Below are 27,701 nucleotides of genomic sequence, written 5' to 3'. Positions count from 1 at the left end.
TTACGTGCAAAAGCAAGAATTGGAGAATTGGCGAAAGTCGACAGCTGCTAGCCAGGACAGCGAAATATTGCGACCATTGAGGTTCTGAATATGATTGGCTCATTATTCCCACCGCCCTTTTCTCCGCCCTTTTATGCCCCTCGTATTATAGTTTTATATTTCTGCCGGACAATTAGCGCCGGACTTACGTCACTGCTGGTCGCAATACTCCGCCCTACTACACCGCCCTCAGCTCATGGAGCTAAACCGCAATAGGGCACATCGAAAAGTCCAAGGAGCCCGCTCCAGGCGTCAAGACATCTCCATCAACCCTCATCAACCAATCTCAATTAACTATGCTTTGTGCTAGTGAGTGCCCTACTATTAATCGCAATTTTGTGCTCTTCTTTGAAATGAGTTTACTAACGAAACTTTTCTCTCACAGTCTCCGGAGAAGCACCTCAAGTGCCCGTCGTCTCTACCAAGAGCGGTAAGTCTTCAAACATTGCGCGCACGACATCAATCTCATAATTAAACAGGCAGCGTATTTGAAAAACGCCTTATTGAGGCATACATTGCTGAGCATGGCAAGGATCCCGTGAACGGCGAGGAGCTTACCACCGACGATCTGATCGATCTCAAGTCGCAGCGCGTTGTCCGACCCCGACCCCCAACCCTCACATCTATCCCGTCCCTTCTCGGCATTTTCCAAGAAGAGTGGGATGCCTTGGCTCTGGAAACCTTCACTTTGCAGCAAAATCTGGCACAGACAAGACGCGAGCTCAGTTCGGCGCTCTATCAGCACGATGCCGCGGTGCGGGTGATCGCGCGCCTGACGCAGGAGAGGGATGAGGCCCGTGAGGCGCTTTCAAACATTTCTGTTGGAGCCACTCGCGCGGGAGGCGAGGCTATGCAGGTGGACTCCACGGGTTTGCCCCAGGCAGTGTTGGAACGGATTGAGAACACACAGGCAGCGTACGTGAAACTGGTGCTTCTGTATGACATCTTTCGGTCGATAACTAACTATTGGACAGACTACAAAAGACCCGGCGTAAGCGCGCAGTCCCTGAGGGCTGGGCCTCAAGTGAGGCTATTTCCACATTTAAACAAACTGAGACCTCCGAACCTCTCTACCCCGGTGGCCGCGCTTTGTCTATCAACACAACTGGTGACCTGGCTCTTGTTGGTGGTGTTGACGGTGTGGTTGGTGTTTACTCGTTCTCCCAGAAGACTGTCGTGCAGACTCTCAAGACAGATGGCCCAGTCACCGATGCGACATGGGCAGGAGACAAAGCTGTTGTTGGCTCCTCTACGGGCTCTGTCAAGGTCTTTGAGAATGGTGCTGAAGTTGCAAGCTTCGCCTCCCACGCCGGTGAGGTGACAGCCGTCACAGTTCACGCCACTGGCGATATTGTTGCTTCAGTTGGTGTTGATAAGAGTTACGTGCTTTATGATCTCGCCACAAACACTGTGGTTTCCCAGATTTTCTCTGATGCAGGTAAGCAGTCACCCTATGAAACACATATACCCAAGCATGACGCTAATCACTTTTATTCCAGCCCTGCTCTCTGTTAGCTTCCACCCCGATGGTCACTTGATCGCGGCCGGTGGCGCAGACGGACATGTTAAGATCTTCGATGTCAAGACGGGTGCCGCTGCTGCGGACTATGCCATGTCTGGCCCAGTCAAATGCCTCTTCTTCTCCGAGAACGGCACTTACCTTGCTGCGGTTGCCGCACAGTCCACCACTGTATCGATCTGGGATCTTCGTAGCTCCAAGGAAACCAAGGTACTGGACACAGGAAGCCAGGTTGAATCGATCTTCTGGGATTACACTGGTCAATTCCTCTTGACTGGTGGCCCCAGTGGAGTGACTGTCCAGCAATTCTCCAAGGCATCCAAGGGGTGGTCAGAGCCTCTGCGGATTGCAGTCCCTGCTACATCAGTTGCTTGGGGATCAGCTGCTCAGAGCATTGTGGCATTGAATGAGGCGGGTGTGGTCACAGTGCTGGCGGCACAGTCATGATTCTCAGGAAAATACTGTAATACTAGAACATGCTATCTTCTGAATTCTCAATGGTGTTTGTTTTGGAACTGCAGCTCTCAATGCAACCATAATCACACACAACGCATTCACATGTAAACTTAGTCGTGAATCCAATCTTACTGGCAAATTTGTGTGAAATACTCATAATGGACAGCGACAAATCTCTACAGAAATGAGTTAAATACCTGCTTCTAGAGCCACTTGGCTCTTGCCGATTTTGGAATTTTGCCATACTTGAGGCAAACCTTACTAATGAGTCCATACCGCCTTATAACACTGACAGAACGCGACCGCCTTTCGACTCGGCCTAGAAACAAAGATGGCTCCCAATCTTGCCATTTTACCTCCCTGGTGGCCTTCAATTACCTCTTTTTCTGCAAAATATCATTCCTCGCCTCCAGTTATAGGCCCTGAAATGAGTGAAAACTCTGGCGTCCAGTTTATGGGCGCCAGGACCAAGGTAAGCCTTCATCGGTCGTGAAACGGGCGGGGCACCTGATCAGATCACCAAGAACTCAGCTAACGACATTCCTATTTCTCTCAGCGAACACATCGTGAAATGGCGACAGATAACGATAGAAGCGGCGATGCCGCTTGGGAGCAGCATTTTCACCCCCCGCCGCTCCAACTCTCGATCTGAATCCACCCGCTTGCCACCCACAGGACATCGAGATGGATTCGACTACAGACGGCCGGTGATGCTTTCGCCTGGAGATAACGACGTGATCGACTTGACAGATGACCCAGACACCCTTCCTCAACGAAATGTGACATCATTTCCCGGTCCTCTACATACTCCACATCCGCACCGTCCAAGGTTACGGTTTCCACGAGATTTGATGAACCAAACGCCCCCTGTGGCTGATCACCCAACTGTGATTGACCTGGAAGCGGAGACAACAGGTGATTCGGTAGACGTTTCGCCGAACAATGGAGATGTTCAGATTATTGGCTCTTCCTCCGTCAGGCCAAGACCAATAGAACCAAGATACCTGGACAACAATGGTATTCCAATGTACTTTCGCCCTCACATACAGCCGTCAAGAAGATCAGAACATGGACGATCGAGAGGAGGGGTGCCGGCGCCCGCAAGGTCGTACTTCCATACCGAGGAGGACCTACTTTCGTTCATGTCTGATACGCTTCGCTATTCAGTACCTAGCTTTGACTATAATCCACCTAGTCAGCCAACGCCCCGGCCTCGTCGATCATCGTATAAAGGGCTAGACCCAGCGCCGGAAGGATTCACTCGACTTTTGGCAGAAGATGACGTGCCTGTCTGCCCGAACTGCCAGGACGAATTGGGAACTGGAGAGGGGCTGAAACAACAGATACATATTGCAAAACCATGTGGCCATGTGAGTAGTGCCTATATTCAGCCGATGAAGTCTATTACAAAAACTCACAATCTTCTCAGGTCTATTGCGGCGAATGCGCTGGGAATCGGTCCATCTCAAAGTCCAAAAAGGCAACTTCAAAGACCAGGCCTTTCTCAAAGTGCCAGGTTGCAGGTTGTAATAAACCCGTAAGCAGCCCAACAGCCATGTACCACCTTTATCTGTGATTCACCCTAGGCATTGATTTTGCGGGCACTCGTTTGCATTCTGGTGTTATGGCTCTTTTCTTTTCTCGTTCCGTCGATACCCAGGATGCATTGAACTGGCAGGCGTTATTTAACAATTTATATCCAATCCAATTACGATTCATTCAGAGCTTTCTTGATTTATACATGGCGTTATGACCTTGGGAGTTTGTTTGGTAGCCCATCAATCAATCATCTTGCGCAGAGTATTATGAAATACATTGCTCAATGGATATCTATTTGTAGGCACATCCATGATTTTGTACATGGTGAATTTTCCCCACTAGGGCTTTCCTATTTCCTATTTCAGCTGCCGCCGCTTTTACGAGAGCAGGCTCAGTGTCATCACGTGGTCAGTCCGTGACCTAAATTCAGCGCTCCTAGAGTTAGGGGGAGGTCAAAGCGATGTCAGTTGGCAACACCCTTTACTACTAGCGAAGTAAACGACTACGTGAAATCCCTATCAAGAGGTTGTTATGGTTCCATGTTAGAGGGTAACCGATTTTCTAGTATGAAAGTAAGTGTGAAAATCATCTACACATGATCCATCTATCAAGAATCTAGCGATAAGATGATACTCTATGCCGAGGATATTGATGGTTAGTCTCATCAAGATATGCTCGAATCCACCACCTATGTGCTGTACAACGGGGCACATCACCACGGCTTACCGCAGTCTAGGACTCTCCTGTATCGGCATAGCCCAGAAGCTGCTTTATGTCGGTGCCAATGTCAATGACTCTCGGGGCTCTCATACTCCCGGACTAGCTGGTAAATATCGTTGCTGTTGCTAAGGATTGAAGGTCGACTGTGGGTCTCCATTTTCAGGATATCAGCCAAGCCATATGTCCTCAATGCCATGATCTAAGAACTATACATATAAAAGACACTTTTCTTGAGTAGCATGAATGCAACTATCGTATGAAGATTGCATTAGGCCAGGCTCTTGGGAAATGTCGGCTACTAACCTCTCGACTAACTATCAAGCAGAGAAATAATACATAGCCTTCACTCATGCAAAGTTTCCATTTCACCACTCGAGTGGTCTGTCCTAAGTACAATTCTGGAAATTTGTATTTTCCCTGTTAGTTCCCTCTGATATCCTGGCAACGGCCTCTGGTACAGCAATGCCCTCGCTGTTTGCGATAATTCCACCATATTCTCCGGGGGCGAATAAGTATGGAAATCTAGACAAGTCTATACACGCGGTGTGTGTATTGGCCTGATGGGGCTGCCGGAGAAAAGAAATCCTGGAACCATGGATGGCGTAGCGCATCGACGGCACTAATTCGTAGCTCTGGTCGCAATTGAAGCATGCGCTCTAGAAGATTGGTCCCGAAATACCCCATACCGAACATCAGCTGTCCCAGATCTTGGGGCGAGTACATAGGGAAATAGGGGTTGAATTGTGGCAACTGACTGACACCTGGCCAAGTATGTTCGGTCGGTGTACCCATCACTTGAAAGATCTTGAGCACCTGGTCGTTATCGTTGTTGCCCAGAAACAAAGGGTCACCGGTGTACATCTCGGCGATGATGCAGCCCGCCGACCAGATATCGAGGCAGGTGGTGTAAGAGCAGCTCCCCAATAGCACATCCGGAGGTCGATACCAGAGGGTGACCACATCGTTCGCGAAAGTGCCGGCGGGAAGGTTAAAGGTGCGAGCGAGGCCGAAATCTGCCAACTTCAAACGTCCATCCCGACCAATAAGCAGATTCTGGGGCTTAAGATCCCGGTGCAGGACGCTTTTTTCGTGACAGTAGGCTATGCCTCGCAGCATTTCGCTTGTAAAGAACTTGACAGTTGGGAGGTCAAGAGCACCACCCTGGTCGTCCATAAAGCGTCTTAGGTCCTTTTCCATGTACTCCGCCACTATTACGAGCTTGTCACCCGTGTAGAGCACATCATGCAGAGCCAGAATGTTCTCGTGATTGAGCTCCTTCATCAGGGAGATCTCACGGATCGCAGTGGACGGGGTCCCTTCTTCGGGGTCGAGGTGGATCTCCTTCAGGGCCACCAACTCATTGGTCTGGTTGTTCCGACCTTTGAAGACCTAATAATATCACCATGAACGAATATTCTTACATAGAGACCGAGGATTTTCCCAGGTATCAAGCTGATGAGGGGATACCCACTGTTGCATAGGCGCCTTCACCTAGCTGGGGCCAAGTTAGCGGGGTCAAGTCAAACTTCTCATAATACATTATTGGGGTGCTTTCTCCGTTCTCACGGTCACCATCTAATGATATGTATATGAAATCAGTGAAGGTACTAACCTTCTCCAGTCGCTGAAAGGTCCTCGGACCTTGAGACATGATGCCGGTCGTTTGGCTTTCTTGTAATATGAGGAGGGGTGAGAGATTGAGATAAGTGAAAAGCTAGACCAAGTGATACGCGTCAAAGGGTAGATCACGGATGTATGTCAAGCCGGGCTTAACGAAAATCCCGGCCCCTGTCGCTCCTTCCCAGCCCGACCAGAAGGCCCGCAGGTCCTTTGAATATATGACGTACATACGTATTTGCCCTAGCTGTCGTAAAACGGCAAGCACGCTAAGGTACCTTCTGTGACTCGTGAGCCTCACACAATAGACATAGACAAGAGTGTAAAAAATGGTCATTTGTTATTTTGTTGATTTAGTCATGTACGTGTAGTTATGGCAGACACTCGATTAACATAGGGTTAATCCCTTCATCAGTCTTTGTCTAGAAGGACTAGAACTGCTTGGCAGGGTCTGTGGGACCATCACGACTATGTAGAAACACTGTTGGCATTTAAAATTGGCTAAGGCAGTATGGCAGTGACACCGCACGTTGCTACCTATCCTGTAGGTGATGGTGGTGTCAGCTATTAGGTTTATGTCCATCGATACCTAGCTAACCCCATAATTAGTAAGGAGCCCTAGAGAGTGTGAAACCGATAAACACCAGTGTTTCAACCGTCTTACACCTACTACCTATCTGCTAGATCTGGTAACATTGCATCTGTGAGAGCTGTCAGAACTAAGCTTCCTAAGGCACAGATATTATCCTATGGGTGATGTGGGTTAGCAAGGACCAAAGAATATTTCATGCTTCTTATTTCATATGCTTGTTCAATGTGAGCGTCGTTCACAGAGTGTACAATATAGGACGCCCACAATACAGAGTTGTGCGGGCCGGCCCGGTGTGGGGCTTATTGTGGGCCATGGTTAGATCAACCTGCATACATACCTACCTAGGTAGGTAGGTGTATGATCGATCCGTCATGATTCCATTGCATGAATTGGGCGGTGGAAGATTATATAAGGAAGTTCGTATTCAAAGACATTTCATTAGATCATGTGTGTATCCTAAATTGGAATGAATCAGTTGAAGAATCCCCAGGGGACACATCAGTACGCAAAATCATAGACAACTTAGCCTAGGATCACAGCTAGATCAAACAAGTTCGCTTTCGGTGTTTAGTCCTAGATAACAAGTTTCACTCACCCTCCCCTCGTTTTATCAGACAGAAGGTAGGCGCCTACTTCCCACTCTTCATCCATTCTATGAATTTGCATTATTTGTCCAACAGAACAATATGAGGTGAAGGTAATTTCATTTCATAACTTAGGCATTGACAGTGATACCCCCTTTGTTCTTAATATTATTTCACAATTAGTAACTGCAGTTGAGCCTATAATTTGGGTCTTTGTTGACTTCAATCCAGACACCCTTCTCTCTTCTACCCAAGAGTTCTCATAGTGCTCCATTTCAGATACAGGATCATGGTCATAGACCATGATCGAATCTGAGTCCATCACAGTATTGATTTGATGGGCAATTGAGATGAGAGTCCGACCTTTCAGCCGCTCAAGGAGAAGCTCCGCGCTCAATTTCTCGGTAGACTCATCCAGATAAATATGGGCAGTTTGATAATGACGGACGGTGTTATGCCACCCTTTTGCTATTTCTTCCTAAATTACTCGCATATTCAGATCCAATGCGCACAAGGTGACAATAGCGGGCAAATGAAGCAGAGCCCCGTCTCGCGAATACAGACGCAGTATCCCTGGGATCTTGTCCTTCCACTCAGGATCCACCCTCCCCCTTAATCTCTCTCATCAAAAGGTCATATGGATACAATCGCTTAAATCACATCTTCAGATACTCCTTTATGTCCTTCCTCTCATCATCGCCACTTTTAAGGCTCAATGGGTCCCACAATGGGGTCTCAAAACAATCAGAAATGAATGCCCTTAGCGTTCCAAAAGCGCCGTTGTGGTATATTCTGAGCTCAAAGTCACTAATCCCCAACTAATAAACCTTTTAAACGGCCACGTCTCCGTTAGATACCCTATATGATTCGTAGATCCTAGTTTCGCATTAGCTTTAACTAAACCAGCGATATTTAGCAGTAAATAAATTTCTAGAGCTAGGTCCGCAATATACGCTAAAGCTATGACCCTAGCTTATAGATTCGATGTCTACTAGGACTTTCTTATGGTTTGTAAGACGTAATAGAGCGAGTATCTTACTCGAGACAATAAGCATTTTTACTACATCAGTTAGATACGTAGTAGAGGTATTATAAGGGGCTTAGTTGATCTAGTAGTCGATATCCTAGAACTCCTTATATAGTAGGTTTGATAACGCGGAGTTGGTCTTATGTGGTCTAAGCTAGTATTCCTCTTCGATGGTAGGTAGAATAGATGGGTTATACATTTGGCCGGATATTGGTAGGGTGCTAGGATATAGGCATTTAGCTCGCTCTACGGTTGAGAACTCCTCGATAGTAGAAATAAGAGTCCGCGTGAAATGGTCGGACTCGGCGGATTGACGATCGGCTAAGCGATCATGGATGATAAGATCGTTTTTGCGAATGCATGGGTTGTCCTTCACAAAGGCAAAGTGTGATGATACTGTATTCCAGAGGATCTTGTGATCTAGGTGCATGGTAATCTCAGTGAATAGAACTATTATCTTTACAAGCACGCGGCATAGCCTCCACGTTAACGTATTTCACCAGCGAGCTACCCAAAACGCGTCTAGGAATTAGATCTTAGTTAGTTCAATCACCCACCATGCTACCGATTTTGAATGATACTTAAGGGAGAGATAGATAAGGGCTTATAACTACATATATATTAAACGATAGTAGGGCCCGTAGTAGACTAATACCAGGCAGGTATTGATAGTTATCGGGAGTATAGAAGTGCACTTGATAAAATACGCAAATACCCAGCCCGCTAGCCCCTATAACTTTATACAAGTCGCACAGACATGAAATGAATGAATGAATGAATGAATGACCCATTCTGACTGACACATGGCTGTTTTACATGGAGAGCAAAAAGCAGTGAGGGCTGAGCACCAAAATAGATAAAGCCAAGAAATTATAGAGGAACTTTAGTCCAGAGATCTACATTGCAAATACATATTTGTACATAGTTATGCAGAGGCAAGTCCTGTAACATCCAGAAATTATATCTCCAATCACAATATAAAATCAAAGTGACACACTTGAATATGAATATAGGTGGTTAATCTTGATCACAAGTTGATCATTGCACACTTGTCGTCTTCAAATTGATGTAGGCTCGAGCTTGGTATGCATAAAATATGGGTCTCAAAACACCATTGGCTTCCAGGTAGCAAATAGACAAGAATGAAGAAATAAAACAGAACCCAGGTCAATAGTACAGTAGGTTACGGTGGGGATACCTGATAATCACCACCGCAAAGAGAACAAGAACCGTTAAAAAAATTAAAACCCATCCATCTAGACACCTCGAAGATCACCGTGGTATGGTGACCAGATACCACGCACACTCTCATTCAAACTTGTAACCGGCTTCTTGACCCGCTTCAACTTCTCTCCACTGGCTTCCTTGAGGAGGTTTGCCTTCTTCAGGATTTCGTTGGGTTCCAAGTTCCGTACACATACAGGCTTTTCGCGGCCATTGATGTAGAGGCCCTTAATGAGAGGGTGCTTCTGGGGTCGGGGGGAGACACGGATCTCAATCTGGGGGTTTTCACGGGCGAAGGCGGGGAGGGTTTTCTCCAAGAAAGCACTGGGACATTCAATGTTAGTACGGATGTTCCTGGAAAGGCAGTTTGCACCATTAAAGATACACCTACACCATGCCCTTTGAGCTGCCCGCCCAGTTGCAGTAATGGAAGTCAAGGCGTTTGCATTGTAGGATGAAGGCACCAGCGCCGTTCTAAGCAGATCACCTGGGTCAGTTCGGCAATTGAATATCAAGTATTTGGATTTCACCTACTCTGGCCGCCGTAGACGTTCTAATTCCGCGCAAAGGCATCGTTCTAGTCGTTAATAGTTATTGTCGTAGTTTACGAGTCGGGATGGCTCTCCCGGACATTTTCTGGTACACGTGATTGGCCAGGGCGGTGAGTCATGTGCACCAATGGCGTGTGCAGCGACTTCCCCCAATTCGACGCTAAGACCAGAATTGCGACGCGAAGCTCTCACTCCTGAAGGTTTGCTCACCTTCCACACATTATCTTTACTTTACCTCCTGATTCTGTCTCCATTGGGTGCACAACTCAGTATGACGGATAAACTACCCCCGCCACTTCTGGCGCTATTTCAGCCCCGCCCACCCCTTCGATATCTGCCTCCAAGCGATCGCGCACCAGATGACTGCCAAAAGAGCACTATCTCTGGAGTTGCCCAGTTCCTTGCCGATGCTAAAGCTTTTGCGGATGAAGTTCCATACAATGCAACTGAAAGCTGGGTGCAGCGCAAATTGCGTGAGAAAACTGAGAAGAAAGAGCAGTTAGAGAAGCAGATAGCAGAGGGACTGCAAAAATGTACGCTTAACCTTCTTCTCACGTTTATTTTTGCATTTCAAGAGGCTAACCGAGCTATTTCTTATAGACAATCCGGACAAGGATCCCCAAGCTCGAGGTGATCCATTCAGGACTCTCTTTGTTGGACGTCTCAGTTATGAAGCCAAAGAGGCCGACCTGGAACGAGAGTTTGGCCGATTCGGCCCCATTGAAAGGGTATGTCTTATTCTGTCTTACTATTTGTGGATATAATCAGCGCTAACATTTCGGTGACAGATTACCATTGTCAAAGACACAGTCTCAGACAAGAAAAAGAAACCCCACCGAGGCTATGCATTCGTCGTGTTCGAGCGCGAGAAGGACATGAGAGGTATCACTACCATGCCAATTTACTTGGCACTAATCCCCCTTGTTCATTCTGTTTTATGGTAAGAAATATTGCTAACACTAGTTCTTTCCCCAATATCAGCGGCCTACAAAGAAACAGAGACCCTCAGAATCAAAGGACGACCAGCCGTGGTAGATGTCGAGCGTGGCCGCACCACCAAGGGGTGGAAGCCCCGTCGCTTTGGTGGCGGTCTCGGAGGGCGCGGATACACCAAGGCCTTGCCGCCCTCCCGCGGTGGACCTTTCAACGCACCATCTGGACCGGGTGGGTATGGAGGCGGATTCCGTGGAGGCTTCGGTGGCAGAGGCGGCGGTGGTGGCTTCCGTGGTGGAGGTTTCCGCGGTGGTGATCGCTTTGGTGGTCCTCGCGGTGGTATCGGATACCAGGGCAACCGTGGCGGCTTCGGTGGACAGGCGCCCCCTAACGCGCCCTCCGGCCCTGGTGGTGGACGCAGTGGAGGTTTCAGAGGTGGTAGCTTCGGCGGTGATCGTGGTGACCGCGGTGGTGGCGCCGGTGGTAGATTCGACCGTGGTGCAACTGGCAGCAATTCGGAGCCTGTGCGGCCTCGGGATAACTATGCTGACCGTGACCGCCGCGACTATGACCGTGACGACCGTTACAGAGACCGTGATCGTGACCGCATGGGAGACCGAGGTATGGGAGACCGATTCCGGGACCGGGATCGTGAACGTGGTGACAGGTATGGTGGTGGCGGCCGTGATGGTGGCCGTGATGGTGGCCGCGATGGTCGTGATGGCGGCCGGGAGGATTATGGACGCAAACGAAACCGTGAGGATGAACCTGGACACGATGATCCCCGTTCCAGGAGAAGGTACTAGGCCTTCACTTATCCCCCTAGGTCTTACCTCTTTCTTATGAAGTCTGGTTTTACTGGTGGGTATCACTGATCTACCCAGTTTTCATCACTCTTTCTCAAGGGTAAGGGGGTAAATCATGAATGGCCCATGTGCAATTCAGTCCGCTATAACGATCACAACCGTCAATGTCTTTTCCACCTCATGCCACGATATCAACATCAGAACTCGATATCAAAGTGGTGATTCTCTACATTCCCTGTCTGGTCCACCTAAACTCCCCAGCAGATGGAGGCTCTCATGAATTGTGCTTGTATTCCCCGTTCTATCTATTTTTCTTTCCCTTGGTGTTTTCTTTCTTCACTTTTGTTCCAATGCTTTTTCTTTTTCTTTTTCCCTTTTCTCCCCTTTCGTCTTAATGAGATCCCGTTTTCTCTACAGGGGTAGGTATTTGTATTTTAGTCGGTCCTCTTCCGCGCGAAATGGAATCTGGTAAACCATCGGGTACGACCAGGTAAGAACCATGAACCATGTGAAATAACTGAAGGCAGGTATCTTGCTAGGTAGATAAAGGTCTAGGCAATACAGCTAGCGGTTCTGCACTACGGATTGATTAATATCCAAGAACGAGGTAAATTTGTAGACTTTTTTTCGACCTGGTATCCGAATCTTGTCATAGGCTCATAATCCAGCAGGAGGCAAAGCCTCCCCATATAAGGACGAGAGAAAGAGAGATAAAACACACAAGTCTTCAATATATTTGCAAAGAAAGCGCCCTCACCAAACTCCATAAGATGCCCAGCAGAGTTCTTTTTTTCGGCCACACGGAAGCCGAATGGGAAAGAGAAGAAATAAAAAACGGAAAAATATGAAGATCCCATCTATGCATCAACATCCATTCCACCCTCAGTCTCGAGGATCTTGACCTCCTCAGTACTCCGCGTCCAGTAGGCCTTGAGATCGACCTTGAACTCGGATGAGGTAATACCGAACATCTTCAACAACGTAGTCTGTCGCGAGTCCAGAGTCTCTCCCTCTTGGCATACGGGGTAACCCTCCTGACCCTCAGTCAACTCAAGCATGACCTTGCCCTTCACCAGACGGGTGGGGACGCCGAGCTTGCGGAGCGCGGGCTCAATGGTGTGGCTGACAGGCTCATCCTGATCAGCGGGGATCTCGCCGGCCCGAGCGGTGACCAGGCCGTTGGGAATGGTGAAAGAGCGGGTGGCTTCGGTTCCAGCGCGGGCGAAGTCCTGGGGACGGAAGTTCTCGAAGTAGTCGATGACTGATTCCGGAGTGCGGGAGGTGAAGAGCAAGCCGACGGCGCCGGCGAGGAAAGGAGTGAGTTTGCGCACGTTGGGGGCGGCTTCGCTTTCGACATCAGTGCCAAGGGCCTTGCCCATGACCTTGGTCTTACCGAAGAAAACTCTAGAATGACATTATTAGACGATTGATCTTGGTTGAAGGATTTGCATATATCAATATTTGATGTCAGATCCACCGCTGGTATTCAAGCGCTTTTTCCGATTCAATATCTCATGCAAATTCCGGTTGGAGTAATTATGCTTACCGGCTGTCGGCGAATTCAGTGCGCACATCCTTCAAATAGGTGTTCCGCATGTTATCGACCGCAAAGACAAAAAGGTGATCATATTCCTCGATACATTCCCGGATGTTGGCGAATAGTCGGCGGGTCTGCTCCTTGTGATCTTTCTTGGCAGTCTTCGACTCGTGGACGACGCGCGCACGCTTTGAACGAGGCATGTTGAATTATGATTTTAGAATTGGTGGTTCAATGAATTCAGACAGAAGGTTAGATGTTTCCCCCACAGACATTTTTTCTTCGCTGATAACCGGATTAACCTACCGCCGGGCTTATCCAACGCTAACCTGAATGGGGCAATCAGCTGTGATCCCTCAGGGTCAGTTCACTTCAATTGTATTTGCTTCAAGTGTTCTTTGTTTGATTTTACAGTGCTAGTCATACTGTTGCCTGCAAGGGCTTAGTCCAGACAATGCTGGACTTCATGGACTACATCCAGCTATCCTTCGCCGAGGCGACTCACTGGAATCGCGACAACTCGTACTCGTCACTCAACACCACCGCTCAATGTATGTGATTAATTTATGCCGGAAAGCCTCTATATGGCATAGTAAGATTGTTGATCTAACATATCCTGTGCAGCGATCCTGGATTTTTCGACCCCCGAGCGATTGCGCGTTCACCTTTCGTCATTGTCCACTCCCCATTTTGCGACCAGTTACACACTCGGCACCGTCGGATTGCTCGATGGATCTGTGTCATATCTATTTAGTACTGTACCATTCAACAACCTACCGAGTGGAAGTGCGTCAATCCCGCTTCGAAAAGTATGTCCGGGATACCGCCAAGTGCAGGCCCCCGCGGCCCCGATCCAGACCTGGGGATGGGACTCGCTATTAGACGGCATGAGCATTCCGGGGCTCAAAGATGGAAATCGCTCAGAACCACCAAATCCTAAAGATGGAGAAAATAACAGAGAAAGCGAAGCAAAGCGGAAAGCTACTCTGCTCCATGCTTCTCTCCATCTTCCACCTCCCTCCACTCTATATGCGCTCTTTCTACGCAGAATCTCTACCAATATGCAACTATCCCTAGCTGTCTGCTCAACCCAAGGACCGCCACAATCTAAATCCGCGCCACAGGCCTCAGTCCTCACCCAGCTATCCCACGACACGGGCAAGTACAGCAATGAATACCTCTTCAGCACGGACAACGCCCTATTCGGCTGGCGCGGACTCTGGAACTTCGGCCCCGATCCTAGATACACTCGCGACGATGTCCCGCCACCATTTTCCCTTCTTTCTGCAGGCGCAGAGGCATACTATTCCCCGATCTCATCACTGATCGGCATGTCAACCGGCCTGCGGTTCACCACGTTACCCGCAGCCACCGAGGTCCCGCAATCATCATCACCTTCCCACACCCGAACCCCCATCTCAACCTTCCCCTACACCCTAACACTAACATTAGCCCCGATTGTGGGCTCTCTATCTACAACCTACTCCCTCCGCGCCTCGCCCAACCTCGCCTTCAGCTCTCGCTTCGGCTTTAACGTCTACAGCTGGGAAAGCGAAATGGTCGCTGGCTGCGAGCTATGGCGTCAAACCAAGAAATCTAGCTCCTCCAGTGACGACGATCTCGAATGGGCCCGTCGCAAAATGCGCATGCATGACTTCGGCGTTTCCCTGCCTGGCTCACCGGCTTCCCCACTCCTAGAGGACCCGGGTCGTCCCGAGGGTCCCCTGGGCTCCAGCCCTCACGGCGAGGCCGAGACGAGTGACTCTGTTATTAAGCTGCGCATTGATCAGTCTTGGAATGTGCGGCTTCTCTGGGAAGGTCGGGTTAAGGAGCTTTTGGTGAGTGCGGGCGTCGGGCTGGGTCCGGGCTCGTTCTCATTATCACCATCTGTTTCTTCGGCTTCGGGCAGCGGCTCGGGCCAGAGTGGAGGCGGGGGTCCTGGGATGTCGTATTGGCGTGGCGTCGGGGTCTCGGTGTTGTACTCTTCATAGGTTACTTGCTATTTAAGACTACTTGTGTTGCCTAGGCGCATATCATCGAACGGTCTGTTTGGCCAGGGAAATAATTGCTCCGCTGGGGTAGCAGGTGTTATCGAAATATACTTCAGAATTGTACATAGATTCATGATCATATACTTGACATTCCAAGCTTTTGTCTTCTATCTGACGCCTACATCACAGAGCTATTTACTCTGATAATTGGGGCACTGGGGGTATTAGTTTCTTTCTGAAACCCCTTAGATGCGGGCGTTGATGATGTCGACGACTGCAGATGTTGGTTAGCGTCAATTGGATCAATAATTTCAGTAGATGGGCATGTGCTAAGAACTTACAGGCGGGCTTCAAGCTGGCACCGCCAACCAAGAAACCGTCAACATCGGGCTGAGTAGCGAGCTCACGGCAGTTCTTCTCGCTGACGGAGCCACCGTAGATGATGCGAACGTTCTCCTGGGCGTGGGCGGAGATGGACTCGAGCCACTTGCGGATAGCGGCGTGGACTTCCTGGGCCTGCTCGGTGGTGGCGACCTTTCCAGTGCCAATAGCCCTGAAGATAAATGTCAGAGAAGTCCAAGAAATATTTTAATATAGAAGCAAATGGGGTAAATTCGTACCAGACGGGCTCGTAGGCAATGACGACCTTCTCCCACTGCTCTGCGCTCAGCTCCTTGGCGGCAGCGTTGAGCTGGCGGGTGACGACCTCGATGGTCTTGTTGGCCTCACGCTCCTGCATAAGAAATCGGGTGTGAGCGGGATGCATTCAGAAAACATATAGCCGGTCTTGACCCGATGACCCACTATCGGGACGAAAATGGGAAAACCGGGTAGTAATGACGTACCTCAAGAGTCTCTCCGATGCAGAAGATGACAGAAACACCACCCTCAATGGCGGCCTTGGTCTTGCGGGCAATGAACTATCGAGCGGTTGTTAGTTTATGCTTCATTTCGCTGTAGTGTTTGCGGAGGGTTAGGGGTTGGGGGATTGCGGGTATGCATACCTCATCAGTCTCCTTGAGGATCACTCGGCGCTCGCTGTGGCCGATGACAGCCCAGTTAATCTTGGTATCACGGAGCTGCTCAACGCTGATCTCTCCGGTGAAAGCACCGTTGGGCTTGTCGTAGACGTTCTGGGCAGCAACACCGATCTTGGGGTCGGCAAGCTCGCGGGTCAGGGCGAGGTAGATAGTGGGGGGAGAGATGACGACCTCGGTGCTGTTGTCGAGCTTGGCAGCATTGAGGTTGTTCACGATGTCGGTGATGCTCTGAGCAACACCGTTCCTTTATAGGGTCAATTGCGCGGTCTTTCATGAAACGAGTAGGCATAGGTAAAAGGATCGAGGGGTTTGAGACCGCGGGGTAGCGAAGCTCGAATAACGTACATCTTGAAGTTACCACCGACGAAGAATTGGCGAGGCATATTGATAAATAAAGCTGGGGTTTGAAGGGAGAGAAAAGAAGTTTGAGGGATGTTGATAGCTATGGAAGAGGAAGAAGACTGGAAGGAAAGTAAATTGGTGTAAATGGAGGGGCACGCCGATCTGTTGCCTGAATTATTAGGTGTCAATTATGACATCGGTCCCTCGGGGCTGACCGGGGGCATCTACTTTGTACAAAGTACGAAGTTCCTCAATTGACCGGGCATCATATATTTGGACTCGCATTCGTACCAGCTTTTAACATTAGCTGTCCAATCTCTTTCTCCGTCATATCAGCAAGCTCCATCGACTGGATCAAATAACGTGCCACCTGTTTAAAGTAGGCCCATATAGTTACCTTCCTCTGAGCTCGATCTGACACTGCAGAAGACTTTGTCTGGTTGTAGTCAAGGTTCGATGCCCCAAGAAAGCGCAAATGAGGAATCAGTTGGTTCCGAGTGGACAGTAGACGATCTGAACTATCTATGTATATAAGAAGCATGTAAGAAGCGTGATGTGGGGAAATTAACGACAAGCCTCTGACGGGGTTACAATCCAAGTATCAGGGGCGTGATATTGAAAAATCTGGGTAAAAATGGTGTTCTCTGGGTGTATTAAGAGAGGGCATAATATAGAGAGCTGAAGGAGGGAGAGGGACAATTTATCTACCTAGGTACATTGTGAAGTTTGAACCCTAGATCTCCATGTGTTCCAACAGTCTGCAGGTGTAGCTTAAATAGACGACCCTATAATAAGCAAACACCTGAGGGAGCTGTTCGGTCAACGACTGGCAACCGGTCAGCGACGGGCAACCAAACGTCAATATTTTAATTCCCAAAAAACACACAACGCGCGCAGAGTCGAACGGCGATGGTGCGTTCCTATACACCATACCTTAGTATGGTAAAAAAAATTAGGTAGCTTCTCTTTGATTTGATACGTCATCCTTAGTGCAGGGGCCGTACTAATCTTCTCTGTATATTTTCAAATTGACCATATGCCCCGAAGGGCGAAATATCTACTCGTTTAGTTCAATATAACCTCACTTTTGGGCAGAAACATACCGTCTTCTTATTTGGGTAATAGACTGGGTGCTTACACTGTTTTAGTCTGTGATACACGTAAAAGTATCAAATTCTAGCATTTAGAGTCTGATTATTATGAATTGGACTGAAGCTGGAGAAAGATAGGGGGTGCAATCTTTGGTTGTATCCATGTTGCATTTTCCACACTGTATATAAATTCCGAAATATAGCACATTCTCTATATTTCATTAAACTATACAGTAAACCCATGTTATCACAAATTGAATGAAACACGGCGAGATATTCGTTAAATATAGGTCCATATAATGTATAGTTACACATATAATAGTTATAGTATTTCTAGTTTACATACAAATTTATACTCTAAAAAAGTCCCCAAGATCGTCAATTTCCTCGCTTGTCATAACCTTCCCTGTGTATTAATCGCACTAATTAACTACTGTCGTAGAGCCACTTTCTAGGAGGTTAAGATCGATCAGTAAGATATTTCAATTGGTTGAGATCTGTTAAATGTCGCGTGGTTAACGATGCATTTAATTGGTCAAAATTGGTCAGAATTAACGTATGAATCCCTGGATATAATGGTCTCTTGTTGCGTGGGAGAGGTAAATTAACGATTATCCTAGCAAAAAGGGTTCAAAGATTCAATTATATGGCGAACCAATCAATCCAAGCACCGGATTCTGATCATTATAACCGGGTTATCGTTGATTCTTACTGTATGTGGTTAATTCACAGTGTTTATAGTACTCTGTAGTGGTAACTAACTATAGTAAGGAGCAAGTTTTTGCTATCATCTTTTAGTAGGGGGCTTTAATCTCTAACTCTTATATAGTAACTAAGAGTTTGCCGTCAAAAGAAGTGAGCTTATCAATTGTCAAGTAGACTGACTCCGTTTTCCTATGTAATATTCAATATCGTGGTCACGATATAACTAACTACAACATAGTTATGTGTTTTTTCCTCAACGTATGTATCTTTCTTTGATCGACAAAAAGTAAGATTAGCCCAATACGGTCGTGTTGGACCGACCAACACATATGAAATAACAAACCTCAGCACTAGAATCACGAATGAACTAGATAGCTCGAATTGATGTCCGGGTCTAACGCCTTAACCACTCGGCTATACTGACTGGTTATTGTCGGGCTAATGACTCATAGCCTTCGAAGTATATGCAATTTAATATAGCATTAAAGTAGATCAGTAAAAACTATACAACACTTTCCATTCTAGTACTCATCTCAGAACCTCCAGCTGGGGTGTGGGCACTATCACTTCCAGGGCTGACGATTTACGCCAAGTATTACAATATCTGAAAACACATTCATTCTGTTTATATAAATTTTATATGACTATTCCAAACTAACGGTGCAATTGAAAACAGTTCTTCTGACGGTAAGAGAAACCAGCACACATAACCAAAAAGATTCAAAGTAAAAGAAAGTACCAGTCACTTAGGTTCCTTCTTCTCTTTGATGGCGCAACGACAGGTACAGCGACACACTGCTGATGGATCCCTTACTGGTTGACGGCGCTCAAGATGACGCGCTCCAGAAAATGTTCTCTTCAGCCATTTCTCCCGATGTCCAAGACTTTCTTCACGGCGATCAAGCATTCGGCTTCGGAACTCATTGTCGTTCGTCAGCTGTGTTCGAAATCTTTTACCAGGCGCAGAGCGTGACCGGGCCCGTTCAGCCCGTCTAGGACCAAGAACCTTGACAGGAGGTACCTCAAACTGGTCACGGAGGTCATAATTATCAAGGCCACGGCTCTGGGACTTTCGACGAGAATGAGGCCCATAACTCGACTCGCGATGATAAGGACTGGCATTATACGATCGGAAGGAGGCCCGATTTGGCTGTGGCTCTTGGCACTCAGTCTCAGTCTCAGTTTCCATGCTTTCCAGGTCGTCTGTTGCGGTTGTGTCGTCGGATGCGTCAGAAAGCATAGATGCATCATCTGGGTCGCTGTTGCTTTCCGATGAACAATCTGAACTATCCTCAAGACTCATGTTGCTGCTGTTTGTGGCACTGAAGGCTGGACTTGCTGGCCGATTGTTGACCGCTGCAGTTGACCGGGCAGATTCACGCAGCTGGTTCCGAGATCCTGCAGGATGACTTGTCTCATCATGTGGATGTGTGGCTTCAAACTGCTGGCCATTTGGATCCTCGTGGGCAGCCCGGGTTGAAACCAACCGTGCAAAATGATTCATTGTTGGAGCCAATTGGGAAGGCAAATCATGCAGTATAGGCCGCAAAATATTACCATTTTGATTGGGCATCAGATGATGGTCTCTGTGGTGAGACCACATGGGTGGGTTGTTTGTACCCGATGGAAGAGGTTTCCCAATGGCCACTGAGCCACCCATCAAGGTTCTGGAAAAAGCTTGGGTCTTCATGGGCGTTCGCATGATGATGACATCCATGGAGACTGTTTCATGGTCACTACGATGAGGGTGTCGGGCCTTGGATATCTTGGCGTGTTCTTTGATGTAGACACAGCTCCACTCAGCAAGTGGGTTATTGTTCTTTTGCTCGTCAATCAGTTGATTTATATGAGCACGCAAGGTATCAGAGGGTAGGTTCCGGTATTGCTGCACTGGGGACTTCCGATCTGCCCTCTTCTGAACCATCTCGATGTATTCATCTTGATTCAGATTCATGACTGTTCGTTTCACACAAGTCCAGGTTGCACTTTGTTTGGGCATAGCCTTGAAAAAGGTAAAACCCTCATAAACTGGACTCGCTGATTGGGAGCCAGAGTATCTCTGAACATATTGCAAATGAACGAGTGGAGATAATGGGTTTGTGTTTGGGATGTCGGTGATATTGGTTGGCATTGTTCATGAAGGATATTTTTGTTTCTTTGGAAGGAAATTCAGCTAATTGTGAAAGAATATGATTCTTTGAGGAGAAGAACTACTAGTATTTATGCAATTTATTTGCTATACTTGACTTTTCATCGATGGAACTCCTGGTTTTACATTTCTCACCCGGGTGCAACGAGGCTGAATTTGAGGCTCTAGACGGGGCGCATCACGAACTTCCAAGCTTCCAAGGCTATTCAGCCGCATAAATGACTTGGGGACCTAAACCTTGGAAATCGCCCGGGTGAATGGTTTTATTTATAGATCTATAAGCATCATCTGATATACGACTTGAGCAATTTTGGTAATTCTGTTCTAGATAGCTCTAGCCTCTAGCCTCTAGGCTCTTTGTTCATTGTTCTAAAAAAAAAAAACCCTTTGACATATTCATAAGGAAATTGTTTCGAGGGATTCCTTTCATTCGAAAATTTGTAGTCTCTATTCTGAGAATAATGACATAGAATTTTCTTTGAACGCTGTACTTAAAGTGAACTTCTTCGCTCCTTGAGCTTTCCTCGCAAACTCAACACACCACTTTTCTCTACCTGGGTATCCTGATTTTACCAAATACCATGCCTGAACAGATGAGCATTGATCCACAGGATCCTTACGCTTTCGATTACCTCTTAGGGAGAGATTTGGGCGCAATCAAAGGGAATAATACCTTAAACCATCAGTTGCCGGAGGGCCGCGAATTCGAAAACAAGGACTACAGTAATAGCTTCTCTTACAATGCCGAAGAACTCTTAGACCCCTCAAGCGAATTGTCCCGAAAGTATCCCCAACTAAGTCAGGTTCTTCGAGATCGTCTAGGGGTAGCGTTTGCCAAACGGAATAACGAGGAATTCTCGAAATGTAATTGCCAGGACGATTCAGGGCACCGATGCGACAGTGAATTATTTCAAAAACACGCCTGCGGTTCTTATGACGAATTCATCCGGTTGAGTTCCGAGGGGAAGACCACAGCCAAGGCGGTATGCCTTTGTCCAGACCTTCTCAAGCGAGTGCAGATATATGGATTCATAGGCGCAGGAAGTAAGACCATCCTATCCCCTTGCTCTAATATCCGTTGTATGTATACATTGCTAACTGATCACAGCATTTGGTGCCACATTTATTGCTCGTGAAAAAGGCGCTGCTGGTGCTTCCCTGGAAGGCCTTGAACAATACGCAATCAAATCTCAAGTCCACACAACACAGTTGATGGACAGATTGTCGGGTGTGGAGTTTCAGATGACACAATTTCGTGAGCCTAATGGGGAGACACGATATATGCCAGAAGAAGCACTCCTTCTAATCTATCTCGACGAGAGCAAAAGGTTCCCGCGGCTCGACTCGGTCTACACTCACGGTATGCTAACAGCAATTCTCATGACTCCCTGCGTCGATCCTAGCTATGAAGCCGTTTCAATTATTGATGAAAGCCAGTTTGACAGGATCAAATCCAATGGGCCTATACCGCCGCGCATCCGAAAGAGATATCCCCCATTTCCGGCTTTTGATGGCAAATATCTCATGTCCGAATCCAAAGAACCTCAACTTGGGGAAATAGAAGGTAGTAAAGTTGCTTCTCAGCTTCTCCAATCTATGGTAGAATTAGCTGATATGAAGGTCTACCATGCTGATATCTCAGTGACCAATTATCTCATGGACCAAAACCTCAATGTCCAACTAATCGATCTTGGAATTCTCCAGTTCTCGCTTACTAACGCATACGCATTCGAGATAGACCATTTCATCCCCTACCACGAGTACCAGATGATGCCCGAGCGAGCTGTCGAACTGGAGAAGTACGATAATTGGAGGGATCCATGCCACGATGATGTCAGCATCGAAGATATTCGCTTGACTGTTGACCAGCGGCAAATTTGCATATGGAAATATTCAACGATCGTTTACGGGTTTTTGCATGGCTTCTGGCCCTGGGATGAGCCTAAACCAGTACCGAAAGGTTTGGACTGGCATGCTATGTATAATGGTCCTTACAATGACCCGTTCTATCCAGTGGTCAAACGCAGACGCAAGAGAATGATCAACGAAGATGTACCAATCAGCGAATCACTCTCGCAGGACTGCAGGGATATGTTACAATCCACATTGTCTAGAGATAAGTCCGAGCGGCCGTCATTAGAAGAGTTATCGACATTTCCTTGGTATTCTCGCTGGTCTGCTGAAGAACTCGAGTCTGGTCGCCCTTTAAAAAGACCCTTTGTCAAGGAATTTCACGATAAAAACCGTGCAGATGGTAGAAGGGGTTTCCCATGGCCAAGTATATCAGTGGAGCAAGAGATGTCATTCCCCATCCTCAATAACCCGGCATACAATTCTTCTCACTCCTCTGACTCCCCTTCTGGTTCTTCTGGTTCTTCTGGTTCTTCTGGTTCTTCTAGTTCTTCTAATGATTCTACATATTCTGATTAATCAGATGATAATTGATATGAGCAGGTTCCCCCTCCCCAAAAGACATCACCTTAAGGCATTCTAATTTTATATGTCGATGATGGTGGCTCAAATACAATCAGGGTATTAGATGAATAGAATTTGATAATAATTAATGATTTTGCTATATGAATATTTTCTTGTCGAGCGTATAGGTACCTAGGTATAATGTAGTCCTATATAAAACTATTTAGTCCGCGGCTGGACGCCCTTAACGTGTTTGAGGGGAATGCGAGGAGTTGAAAGGAAATGGATTGGTGTGTCGGTAGCAGGAATATCTTGGAATGTATGCTAATAATAACAGCAAGGCAGGTAAACTCAATTATAACTCAACACAGCAGGTCACCTCGGTCATCAATGGCATATAAGAGAGAAAGTCGTAATCATCGCCGAAGGCTGTCCAGTCTGGCTTGGAGGTCATCATCACTCGTATTTCCTCCCCCTCCAATGGCCTGTGCCACTCGGGTTTCATTCACTGGTGCTTTCTGTATGTGTTCGGGTGTGTCACCAAGCTGTAGATAGAATATGTTAGTCTGCAAGGCCCACCTTCCGATATTTGGGGGCCGGGGGAACAAACCGCTTGGTTCAGATCAACACCTATTTCATCCAAAACCTCCTTCAAGATATCTTCTCCTTCCTCTTCCTCTCCTTCCATTCCTGTAGCCTCGTCGATCGCATCATCCATCATCTCTTGCCGTTGGTCCATAACGTCATTTTCTCGTTCAAATTCCATCGCGATTCGTTGCAGTGCTGGGAGATTCATCTGTCTGTTCATACTACCCAGAAGCATTGTGGCTCCTTTCATCGACTGCATCATCTGCTCATTGCTTCGGACGGTCTTGGAAGCAGCAATAGTCAGCGCATCGTAAAACTAAGAGGGGTAGCGGAGGACAGCTTGCGCGTACCTGGATGCGCAGAGAAATAGCCTGTAATTGCGTGCGCATTTGATAGAACTTCTGGATGTATCTGTTTTCGCCATCCAATTAGCCAATGCTGCTGCGATCAGTAAACAATCAAGAGAAACCGACCTCCGTGTTCGAACAAGGTCTTTGGCCTGGATCTTGCAGGCTCCAACTTGTCCACTCTTGGCGCTCTTCTTGATGTCTTGTACCAGCTTCTTCTCTTGGTTCTCTAGTTTCACTCGCTCTCGATCAAGCTCTCGCTGTGTTCGGTCCAAGGCACGCTGGTGTTTACGCAGACGCTCCGCGGGGGTCATGCGCTTTCCGAAAGCCCACTCGACGATCTGAGACACATCATGTGAGTAAAATCCCATATTCATAGGTTTGATATGCGCCTTACATTCATGATTGTAGGTGATAATGGTTTGTTAGTTCGAAAGGAAAGTAAATTCAAGTACAACGTAGGAGCCTGAGTAGAAACAGTGACATCAATGGCGGTATGGTAATATTACAGGCGCATTACTATAATACCGGGTCACATGAACGCTAAACCCCTTTTGGTCCGACGTCATCTTAACCTTCCAAGAAATTGATCATCTCATAACCAAGCAACCAAAAACACAACTTCTGTTGGATGGATGTCGCCCCCACGTTAAGGTCTTTCATTCGTCATGAGTCAGGAATATCACCCCGGTGAAGGCTCGTCTTCCAGAGCTGGCTCGTCCAGGTTCTCAGGCGAGGAAGAATTTCCCGAAAAGAATCCTTTTTTCCGTCCCCCGCCGACTTATATGACTGTGGGCAACGGCTCGACTTCAGATAGCGCCACGGCCTTGATGACTTCGCTTAACCAAGATTCTGGCTATGGAGGCAGCATTGCCGATACGGAGGAGGATGCGAACTCTGCTTGGCGCGCAGGATTGATGGAGGATAGGCCGACTCCGGTGCATACCCCAACGCGCCCTGGAGAATGGAATCCCGCAGGTAGGTGGCTGGCGGCCATGCGATGGTGTGATACAAAAGGGAGAAAATCGAGCTAATTCACCCTGGGATATAGCTGAGCATGAGAAGCAAGTGGTTGCCAGTCATGTCTCTCAACTTTTCTAGTATGTCTACCATCTCCGCAAACAACGCGTTCATGGAAATCCAAGGCTTACAGTATTTTTCAGCAACTCAAATCGAACCAAACTTGCTCGTGCGATCTCCCGGACCATCGATACACTGAAAGAGCTTCAGGACATGAACCGCCAATGGCCCGCCCACTATCCCTCCGTGCAGAGCACACCCTCTTCTCCCACAGACCGGCCATCACTGCAGCGAACTCAGTCAGAATTGCCAGACAATGACACAAGACCTAGCACCCCACCTCGAGCAGAGCTGAGGCGCGCAGCCACCTCTATGGGTAGCGACGAAATGGCAGAATCCAGTGCCTCGGCCCAACGCCGCATCCCGACAGAGCCTAGATTGATGACCCCGCAGATTGCGCAAGAGTTCTCTATTCTTAAATTGGATCTAAAGCTCGGAGCTCTTTCGCAGGCAGAGCTAGTGCATTCTTTGGAAAAGGCATCCGTTGCTGCCCTGTTGGATGGAAAGATCAGCCAAAGCATGAAACATCTCCTCTCGCTGCGAGACAGGATTGAAGATACCTCAAGTAAGGTCCTGATTACAGGAGACTTGAATGCAGGCAAATCAACATTCTGCAATGCTCTCTTGCGCCGAAAGGTGTTGCCAGAGGACCAGCAGCCTTGCACAAGCATCTTCTGTGAGGTTCTCGATGCTCGCGAAAACTGCAGCGTTGAAGAAGTCCACGCCGTTCACAAAGATACGCCATACAACCGCAATGACGAAAGCACCTTTGATGTCTATGCTCTCAGCGAGCTCGAAAACATCGTTATCGAGAACACAAAGTACATGCAGTGCAAGGTCTACGTGAATGATGTACGGTCTATTGACGAATCACTTCTAAATAACGGCGTGGTTGACATCGCTTTGATCGATGCACCCGGCTTAAACTCGGACTCGTTGAAAACCACGGCTGTCTTTGCTCGGCAGGAGGAGATCGACGTCGTTGTGTTTGTGGTTTCAGCCGCAAATCACTTCACACTGTCTGCAAAGGAGTTCATCCTGAATGCTGCCCACGAGAAGGCATATATATTCATGGTAGTCAACGGATTTGATCAAATTCGCGACAAGCAGCGCTGCGAACGCATGATCTTAGATCAGATCGGCAAACTCAGCCCTCGCACATACAAGGAGGCCGCTGAATTAGTTCATTTCGTTTCAAGCAATGCTATACCTGTGGCACCTGCTATCTCGCAGTCTGGCTCCGGCGGTGGTGACGGCGGTGGCTCTGACCCCCATGATGATGACGACGACGATAAGAACTCCAAGGATAAGGGCAAGGGCAAAGAGCGGGAGAAACTCCAAGACTTCGAGAACCTCGAAGGAGCTTTGCGACGTTTCGTCCTTGAGAAACGCTCCCGATCCAAGCTTGCGCCTGCCAGAACTTATCTTCTGAATCTCCTATCTGACCTTGGCTCCCTTGCCACAGTCAACCGTGATGTTGCACAGTCGGAGCTCAAGCGAGTGACCGATGAATTGGCAGAGATCGTACCGGCATTCGAGAACGGCAAGAAAAAGAAGGGAGAGCTTGCAGAGGGTGTTAACAGGGCTATCGACGATTCATGCGATGATGTCTACAACCACACTCGTTCGACCTTGACTAACACAATCACGCGTGTTTCTGATGCAGATCTCGGTGTTGAATATCCTGGTCTCTTTTCAGCTTTCCAGTATGCCGAGGAACTAAAGCTGGCAATGCTGGATCAAATTGCTTCGTCTGTCACCGACTGCGAGGACTACGCCCGGGAGAAGACAGTTCAAGGAGTCGGTTTCATCCAAAATATCGGTCTTCTGCACATTGGTGAAGATAAATTCACTCCACTTAACTTCCGTGCGGATGCGATGTTCCGCCGTGGCCGTCGCCACACCTTTGGCCGACAAGTCGACACTGAAGTTGAGCTGTGGGACTTCTTCGATATTGCTGGTCTCTGGGAACGGCAAGAAAAGATGGCGGGAACAGGCGTTGCGATGACTGCGGTTACTGTACTTGGTGGTAGGGCATTAGGCGGATTCAGTTGGGTGGATAGTGCCTTAAGTGCTGTCAAGGTCATCGGCCCGAACAACATGCGCCGGCTGTTCTTCCCTAGCATCCTCGCTGCTGGTGAGTCTTTTTTCCCATTTGTTCTCGCAAATAATAACAATATACTAACTTTATCCAAGCTGTCCTGACCACAGCTTATGTGCTCAGCTCCATCCCGACCACACTTCCCCCACGCCTGTCGCGGAAGATTGCCGCAACACTTTCTGAGATGGATTATGTGCACTCGAATGCCAATCGAATCTCAACTGAAGTTCGCCGCATGCTGCGCATGCCTGCCAGCAATCTCCAGACCTGTCTTTCTCAGGATATTGAGGATCTCGGCAGACGCAAGCAAGAGGTCACCAAAATCAAGCAGGAGAGCGATGTTGCCACCAAGTATTTCTCCAACCTGTTCCGGGACAGCAGCGAGAACCGCCGTTCTATCGAGAATCTGGATCTTGATGCTCCCTTGCCTGGCGGAATGGCTGCGGAAATGCAAGCATAAGCCTATGTTCAGTTCACCTTTGTACAACAACTCATGATTCCTACGATGTCTCTTTTTCGCTCATTTTCTTTGCCTCCTAACTTGTACAGTTTGCATATTTCTCTTGCCCATTCTCTACATTCTACTAAACTCTTCCTATGATGTTCCTTCACGTCGGCTTTACGGTTATCTCTGCCCGGGGTTCTCTTGCCTCGCTGACTTTCATTGTATTTCATGGCGTGATGGCGTGCACCAGAGGGAGCCTAATT

At 47.9% G+C, this 27,701-nt stretch overlaps 14 protein-coding genes across 14 annotated transcripts; 7 read left to right on the top strand and 7 right to left on the bottom strand.

The window, feature by feature from the left end:
- Positions 1 to 335: 335 nt before the first annotated feature.
- Positions 336 to 2,005, top strand: N7516_003423 (WD repeat PRP19 family protein; the record flags this gene model as incomplete). Its single annotated transcript, XM_057216143.1, has 5 exons — positions 336 to 348; positions 425 to 469; positions 519 to 954; positions 1,014 to 1,477; positions 1,539 to 2,005. The coding sequence occupies 5 exons, from the start codon at positions 336 to 338 to the stop codon at positions 2,003 to 2,005; spliced, it is 1,425 nt and encodes a 474-aa protein (XP_057078026.1).
- A 340-nt stretch (positions 2,006 to 2,345) lies between these two features.
- On the top strand, positions 2,346 to 3,590 carry N7516_003422 (putative RING finger domain protein; the record flags this gene model as incomplete). Its single annotated transcript, XM_057216142.1, has 3 exons — positions 2,346 to 2,486; positions 2,530 to 3,384; positions 3,444 to 3,590. The coding sequence occupies 3 exons, from the start codon at positions 2,346 to 2,348 to the stop codon at positions 3,588 to 3,590; spliced, it is 1,143 nt and encodes a 380-aa protein (XP_057078025.1).
- A 48-nt stretch (positions 3,591 to 3,638) lies between these two features.
- On the top strand, positions 3,639 to 3,972 carry N7516_003421 (uncharacterized protein; the record flags this gene model as incomplete). The annotated part of the gene is made up of 2 exons (XM_057216141.1): positions 3,639 to 3,694; positions 3,738 to 3,972. 2 exons carry the CDS (start codon positions 3,639 to 3,641, stop codon positions 3,970 to 3,972), a joined length of 291 nt encoding a protein of 96 aa, XP_057078024.1.
- Positions 3,973 to 4,795: 823 nt separating this feature from the next.
- On the bottom strand, positions 4,796 to 5,924 carry N7516_003420 (uncharacterized protein; the record flags this gene model as incomplete). The annotated part of the gene is made up of 3 exons (XM_057216140.1): positions 4,796 to 5,662; positions 5,745 to 5,768; positions 5,886 to 5,924. 3 exons carry the CDS (start codon positions 5,922 to 5,924, stop codon positions 4,796 to 4,798), a joined length of 930 nt encoding a protein of 309 aa, XP_057078023.1.
- A 2,323-nt stretch (positions 5,925 to 8,247) lies between these two features.
- Positions 8,248 to 8,523, bottom strand: N7516_003419 (uncharacterized protein; the record flags this gene model as incomplete). The annotated part of the gene is made up of 1 exon (XM_057216139.1): positions 8,248 to 8,523. One exon carries the CDS (start codon positions 8,521 to 8,523, stop codon positions 8,248 to 8,250), a length of 276 nt encoding a protein of 91 aa, XP_057078022.1.
- Positions 8,524 to 9,349: 826 nt separating this feature from the next.
- Positions 9,350 to 9,908, bottom strand: N7516_003418 (mitochondrial 54S ribosomal protein mL43; the record flags this gene model as incomplete). The annotated part of the gene is made up of 3 exons (XM_057216138.1): positions 9,350 to 9,641; positions 9,709 to 9,791; positions 9,852 to 9,908. Coding segments are annotated over 3 exons (432 nt in total), but the record flags the coding sequence as incomplete, so codon positions are not given.
- A 231-nt stretch (positions 9,909 to 10,139) lies between these two features.
- Positions 10,140 to 11,607, top strand: N7516_003417 (U1 small nuclear ribonucleoprotein 70 kDa; the record flags this gene model as incomplete). Its single annotated transcript, XM_057216137.1, has 4 exons — positions 10,140 to 10,401; positions 10,469 to 10,596; positions 10,657 to 10,750; positions 10,850 to 11,607. 4 exons carry the CDS (start codon positions 10,140 to 10,142, stop codon positions 11,605 to 11,607), a joined length of 1,242 nt encoding a protein of 413 aa, XP_057078020.1.
- An 857-nt stretch (positions 11,608 to 12,464) lies between these two features.
- Positions 12,465 to 13,347, bottom strand: N7516_003416 (ribosome assembly factor MRT4; the record flags this gene model as incomplete). The annotated part of the gene is made up of 2 exons (XM_057216136.1): positions 12,465 to 13,011; positions 13,154 to 13,347. The coding sequence occupies 2 exons, from the start codon at positions 13,345 to 13,347 to the stop codon at positions 12,465 to 12,467; spliced, it is 741 nt and encodes a 246-aa protein (XP_057078019.1).
- Positions 13,348 to 13,598: 251 nt separating this feature from the next.
- On the top strand, positions 13,599 to 15,135 carry N7516_003415 (mitochondrial distribution and morphology protein 10; the record flags this gene model as incomplete). Its single annotated transcript, XM_057216135.1, has 2 exons — positions 13,599 to 13,695; positions 13,769 to 15,135. 2 exons carry the CDS (start codon positions 13,599 to 13,601, stop codon positions 15,133 to 15,135), a joined length of 1,464 nt encoding a protein of 487 aa, XP_057078018.1.
- A 245-nt stretch (positions 15,136 to 15,380) lies between these two features.
- Positions 15,381 to 16,558, bottom strand: N7516_003414 (triose-phosphate isomerase TPI1; the record flags this gene model as incomplete). The annotated part of the gene is made up of 6 exons (XM_057216134.1): positions 15,381 to 15,409; positions 15,477 to 15,688; positions 15,756 to 15,868; positions 15,981 to 16,055; positions 16,140 to 16,419; positions 16,521 to 16,558. The coding sequence occupies 6 exons, from the start codon at positions 16,556 to 16,558 to the stop codon at positions 15,381 to 15,383; spliced, it is 747 nt and encodes a 248-aa protein (XP_057078017.1).
- Positions 16,559 to 19,055: 2,497 nt separating this feature from the next.
- N7516_003413 (uncharacterized protein) lies at positions 19,056 to 20,444 on the bottom strand (the record flags this gene model as incomplete). The annotated part of the gene is made up of 1 exon (XM_057216133.1): positions 19,056 to 20,444. One exon carries the CDS (start codon positions 20,442 to 20,444, stop codon positions 19,056 to 19,058), a length of 1,389 nt encoding a protein of 462 aa, XP_057078016.1.
- Positions 20,445 to 21,043: 599 nt separating this feature from the next.
- Positions 21,044 to 22,892, top strand: N7516_003412 (Protein kinase domain-containing protein; the record flags this gene model as incomplete). Its single annotated transcript, XM_057216132.1, has 2 exons — positions 21,044 to 21,506; positions 21,571 to 22,892. 2 exons carry the CDS (start codon positions 21,044 to 21,046, stop codon positions 22,890 to 22,892), a joined length of 1,785 nt encoding a protein of 594 aa, XP_057078015.1.
- A 401-nt stretch (positions 22,893 to 23,293) lies between these two features.
- On the bottom strand, positions 23,294 to 24,215 carry N7516_003411 (ESCRT-III subunit protein DID4; the record flags this gene model as incomplete). Its single annotated transcript, XM_057216131.1, has 5 exons — positions 23,294 to 23,422; positions 23,488 to 23,748; positions 23,816 to 23,876; positions 23,939 to 24,153; positions 24,210 to 24,215. 5 exons carry the CDS (start codon positions 24,213 to 24,215, stop codon positions 23,294 to 23,296), a joined length of 672 nt encoding a protein of 223 aa, XP_057078014.1.
- Positions 24,216 to 24,480: 265 nt separating this feature from the next.
- Positions 24,481 to 27,453, top strand: N7516_003410 (mitofusin; the record flags this gene model as incomplete). Its single annotated transcript, XM_057216130.1, has 4 exons — positions 24,481 to 24,790; positions 24,864 to 24,912; positions 24,976 to 27,029; positions 27,089 to 27,453. 4 exons carry the CDS (start codon positions 24,481 to 24,483, stop codon positions 27,451 to 27,453), a joined length of 2,778 nt encoding a protein of 925 aa, XP_057078013.1.
- Between the last annotated feature and the right edge of the window lie 248 nt (positions 27,454 to 27,701).

This window comes from Penicillium verrucosum (genome assembly GCF_028828655.1).
Source record: "Penicillium verrucosum strain IBT 35672 chromosome Unknown utg000001l_segment0_segment0, whole genome shotgun sequence".
NCBI lineage: Eukaryota > Fungi > Ascomycota > Eurotiomycetes > Eurotiales > Aspergillaceae > Penicillium > Penicillium verrucosum.
The sequence above is the reverse complement of the archived record's forward strand: the minus strand, read 5'-3'. Positions and strand labels throughout refer to the sequence as shown.